At 40.3% G+C, this 4,729-nt stretch overlaps 1 protein-coding gene across 1 annotated transcript in view; it reads left to right on the top strand.

The window, feature by feature from the left end:
* The window catches only part of Ap4e1 (adaptor-related protein complex 4, epsilon 1 subunit), a 64,242-nt gene that overhangs the window by 42,818 nt on the left and 16,695 nt on the right, over positions 1-4,729 (top strand). The window contains exons 12-13 of the mRNA XM_013009957.1: positions 2,096-2,354; positions 3,981-4,517. Of these exons, the coding sequence (XP_012865411.1) occupies positions 2,096-2,354; positions 3,981-4,517 (796 nt within the window). The remainder of the gene's footprint in view (positions 1-2,095; positions 2,355-3,980; positions 4,518-4,729) is intronic.

Below are 4,729 nucleotides of genomic sequence, written 5' to 3'. Positions count from 1 at the left end.
GCACTCTACCACTGAGCCACCTTCCCAGCCCAGAACATCTTTATTTCTTTGTGCTTGTATTAGGTTTGAACTTAGGGCCTCATGCTCTTGCTTGGCTTTTTTGCTCAAGGCTGGTATTCTATCACCTGAGCTATACCTCCACTTTCACCTTTTTGCTGGTTTATTGGAGATAAGAATATCACTAACTTTTCTACCTTGACTGGCTCTAAACAAGAATCCTCAGATCTCAGCCTCCTGAGTAGCTAAGATTACAGGCATGAACCACCAGTGCCTGGCACCTGGGAAGTATTTTCTGCAGTGGCATTTAGGGTGCAGAATATTAAAGAATGCCCTTGAGGTCCACACCTAAGAAAGGAAGGGGGAAAAGCAGGTTTGGAAGAAGAGAAAGAATGCAGTGTCTATGGCAACCTTTACTGACCCCATGGGGAGCTCTTGGGCTAGAATGACCCTTCTTAGTTGCTTTGAGTTGAGCCAGGATGAGAAGCCAGAATGTTACACTTCTGTCCACCATTGGGCTGCCCTGGGAGAGGCTTAAGCTTCAGTGAAATATTCCCTGCAGCCAAGATAGTCTCTAAACTGGCTAAGAGCTGACAGCATTTCTAGTGGCTGGGCAACAGTCCTTTGTTAAAGATGAATCTGGATGAAACAGCCTCATGTCCACCACACCGGCCTTTATTTTTTCCTCCTACTCCTGCGCTGAGCTTTTTCAGCTCCAGGCTAGTGCTCTACCACTGGAGCCACAGCTCTACTTGCAGCTTAATTAGAGATAGGAGTCTCATATACTTTCCTACCCAGGCTGGCTTTGAAGTGTGATCTTTAGCTCTTCCTGAGTAGCTAGGATTACAGGCATGAGCTACCAGCACCCAGCTTCACACCTGCCTTTTTAAAAAGAAAAAGCTCAAATTAACAAAAGTACATTTATGATTCATACAAGTATAACAATTAAGAAAATACTTTGAATTAGAAATAAATGTAAGGGGTTGGGAATGTGGCTTAGTGGTAGAGTGCTTGCCTAGCATGCATGAAGCCCTGGGTTTGATTCCTTAGTACCATGTAAACAGAAAAAGCTGGAAGTGATGCTGTGGCTCCAGTGGTAGAGTGCTAGCCTTGAGCAAAAGAAGCTCAGGGACAGTGCCCAAGCCCTGAGTTAAAGCCCTATGACTGGCCAAAAAAAACTTTAAAAAAGTACACATAGGAAGATATTTGAATAATGTTTTTGCTTTCAGTGAGATTTTATGTCATGAATTTATGTTTGTGAATTTATGTTTAATCCCTTTACAATAATGAATTATTTTTGATCTTTGGCCTGTCAGAATCAAATACAGGGTTGTTGTTTTTTTAAGTCAGTGAAGGAAAGAAACTGATTTATGATAGTTCTATTTTCATACAACTTATTCAAGAAATGAAGTGAAAATTAAATGATCTAGGAATTCTAAAGTTTAAGAGTTCTACTGCTGAGCCGGGCCTGGTGGCTCATGCCTGTAATCCTAGCTACTTAGGAGGCTGAAATCTGAGGATCGAGGTTCAAAGCCAGCCTGGGCAGGAAAGACCGTGAGACTCCTATCTCCAGTAAACCACCAGAAAACCAGAAGTGGCGCTGTAGCTCAAGTGGTAGAGCGCTCGCCTTGAGCTGAAGAGCTGAGGGACAGCGCCCAGGCCCAGAGTTCAAGCCCCATGACTGACACACATACACACAAAAAAGTTCTACTGCCTTTAATTCTTTGATTAGAGGGTTGGAAAGTTGGCTATAATGAAAATAAAATCTGAAGACGTGGGTTTACTGTGGATATATAAAATACAATTTAAAGTTTGTTTGTTTTTGCCCATGAGATTGAACAGTGATCCTCAGATATCAGCCTCCTGAGTAGCTAGGATTACAGACATGAGCCATCAGCCCCTAGCTTCACACCTGCCTTTTTTTAAAAAAAAGGAAAAAACTCAAATTAACAAAAGTTAGTGAGTAAAAGTCATGGGCTGATATCTCAAGATCACAGTTCAAACTCATGGGCAATAATGTGTTTTGAAAAGGTACTCAAGCAAAGTAAATATTTGTCAGTTATTTAGATTGGCTTCCTTTCCGCATTGATCTCCTTAGGACAAATAGCCTGAAGCTGGAAGGTGTAAAGAAGTTGTGGGGAAAAGAAGGATATCTTCCAAAGAAGGAGAGCAAAGGGGGCGATGAAGCAGAAGCTCCCCCTGTTCCTCCAGAGACGGCAATACTGGAGAATAGAGATCAAGCTATAACAAGAAACGATCAGTCTCAAGTTCTTACCCAGTCTAAAGAGGAGAAAGAGAAGCAGATGTTGGCATCATCATTATTTGTTGGGTTAGGATCAGAAAATACAATTCATCTGGTAAGTAATCTGTTTTTTTTTTTTCTTTCCTTATGAATGCATCTCCTGTTTTTACAGAAACCTCACTCTTGAAAACCTCCTGGCTTTCATGGTAGGAAATGGCTCTCCAAACTTTCATTTGCCATCCTTTCTAGCTCTAGAGCTGCCATTGACATACACCTTATATCCTGAGGGGGAAAATCTGGTCAGTCTGAGTCAGGTGTGCTCTCTTGTCCAACCAGTTGAAGCAGAGGTCAGGCCAAATAAAGTATTATCAGAGAGGCACTCCCACCCTTGTGGATGGCTGGGATAATGGGAAGTAAGCTCTGAGGGAAGGGACCTTGATTGAAATATTGTTAGTAAAAATCAACAAGCTTATTGATAGATCTGTGAAAAAGTGAATCTCAGAATGGCATTTTTAATAGTGAAATTAGTTTAGATGTACAACTGTAAGACAATAATTTCATAGATTATATTTTGTCAGGCATTTAGCCACTAAAGTGGTTAGTATTGCTTTGTAAAATGAAAAATACAATATATTGAACAAAAACTACAGAGTATAGTTGAGGGTGTAGCTTAGTGATAGAGTGCTTTTGTAGAATCCATGAGTGCTTGGGTAAAATCCCCAGCACTGCAAAAACAAAACAAGACTGTGGACTGTAAAGTTTTATTTATGTCTTTTTTGTTGTTGTTGCTGTTTCGGAGCAGTATTGGGAGTTTGAACCCAAGGCCTTATGCTTGTTAGACAAACCCTACCATTTTGGTCATTATTATCTTTAGATGTTAGGATTATGACTTTCAATTTTTTTTGCAGTGTATATTATTTTCATAATAAAATATTGAAAAGCTCTATAGGACAGGTGCTATGATGGGCATCTGAAAATAACCACATAAGTCACCTCTTCTAAAGTTGTGATTGGTGAGACTTACAGTCCTCTCGTCATCTTTCTGTCAATGCTTGGTCACAGGTTAAACTAGGTCATCTGCCTTATCTGTATCTAGACCACCATTGGGGGTCCCATTTTCTTCAGACTTGATGTGAGTTCACTGTCTTCTGGCCTGCTTCTGATTAGCAGCAGATTGCAGTCTCCTTTCAAGACAAAAAATAGGCATATATAGAGTGAAAGAAAAGTCCAAGGCAAAGCAGCATCACTACAGCAAACCAACAAAAACAAAGCAGCATTAATTTTTCACCTACCCCCTTTCCCTTGTTTTTCTCCTTTTGGTTAAGAGAATGGTAGTTCTTGCTTAAATGTCTTCTGAATTGGGAAGTGAGAGTTCTCTGAGAACTGCAAGGTGTTGGGGCTTATGGGGAATGCAGAAGGTATGAAAGGGGAACTAGAATTCTGATGGAGAAGTAGTATGTTAAAGATGCCATGTAGTATTGGCTCCCCAGGAAGACAGAGACTTGGACCTGAGAACTAGTTTAGCTAATAGTTTAAATTATGTAGCTATCAGAATTTTACCGTTTACACTGACCAAGATGTATTGTATTTATAAACTTCTATGTTAAATGGCACCTCCCTTGTACAACTACTTAAAGATAATAAAACATTTGAAAAAAGAATTTTATGATTTAGCATTTTATTGATGTTGGATTTCGATTAATGTATGCTTTATAGCTAGAATCTTATGTTCCATTTTCAGCTGGGAAAAGCAGACCCTGTGTCTCATAAGTTCCGAAGGAAATCAAAAGTCAAGGAAACCAGAAGTGGAGAAACAGCCCATTCTTCCTTCAGTACTTTGTCAAATGTGGTCTGTGCTGATGATGATGATTTGAATACGTTACACGATAGAGGAGACAAGGGACTAAAGAAATTTTCTCTCAGTTCAGAACTTTTGGATTCTAAATCTCTCACAGAGCTGCCTTTGGTTGAAAAACTCTCAAATTGCAGCCTGTCTGCACCTTCTTTGTTTGCTGATAACAACATGGAAATTTTGCACCCACCTCCATCTACTACAGCCTCAGTTGTCAAGCAACTCTCTGTGGTTTCTTCGTTGGAAGAAACTACTGAGTGCATGCATTCAAGTCTTACGGAGGTCTGTAATAATGAAACCATATCAGTGTCTTCTTACAAAATTTGGGAAGATGATTGTTTATTGATGGTGTGGTTAGTTGCAAATAAGACTGATTTGGAGTTGAAAAGTGCTCACTTAGAAGTTTTTCCTGCAGAAAATTTCAAGGTAAGACAATGGTTTCTCATTTCTACCTTCAATGGACAGTGCTTACTCAGTGTTCCTGCTGTTGCCTCTCACTTTTCTTGTTGTTTCTTGGTTTGTTTGTTTTTTGTCAGTCATAAGGCTTGAACTCTGGGCCTGGGCGCTGTCCCTCAGCTCTTCAGCTCAAGGCTAGCACTCTACCACTTGAGCCACAGCGCCACTTCCAGTTTCCTGGT

This window comes from Dipodomys ordii, unplaced genomic scaffold (assembly GCF_000151885.1).
Source record: "Dipodomys ordii isolate 6190 unplaced genomic scaffold, Dord_2.0 Scaffold11, whole genome shotgun sequence".
Classification (NCBI taxonomy): Eukaryota; Metazoa; Chordata; class Mammalia; order Rodentia; family Heteromyidae; genus Dipodomys; species Dipodomys ordii.
Note: the sequence above shows the minus strand (reverse complement) of the source record. Positions and strands in the feature narration are given on the sequence as shown.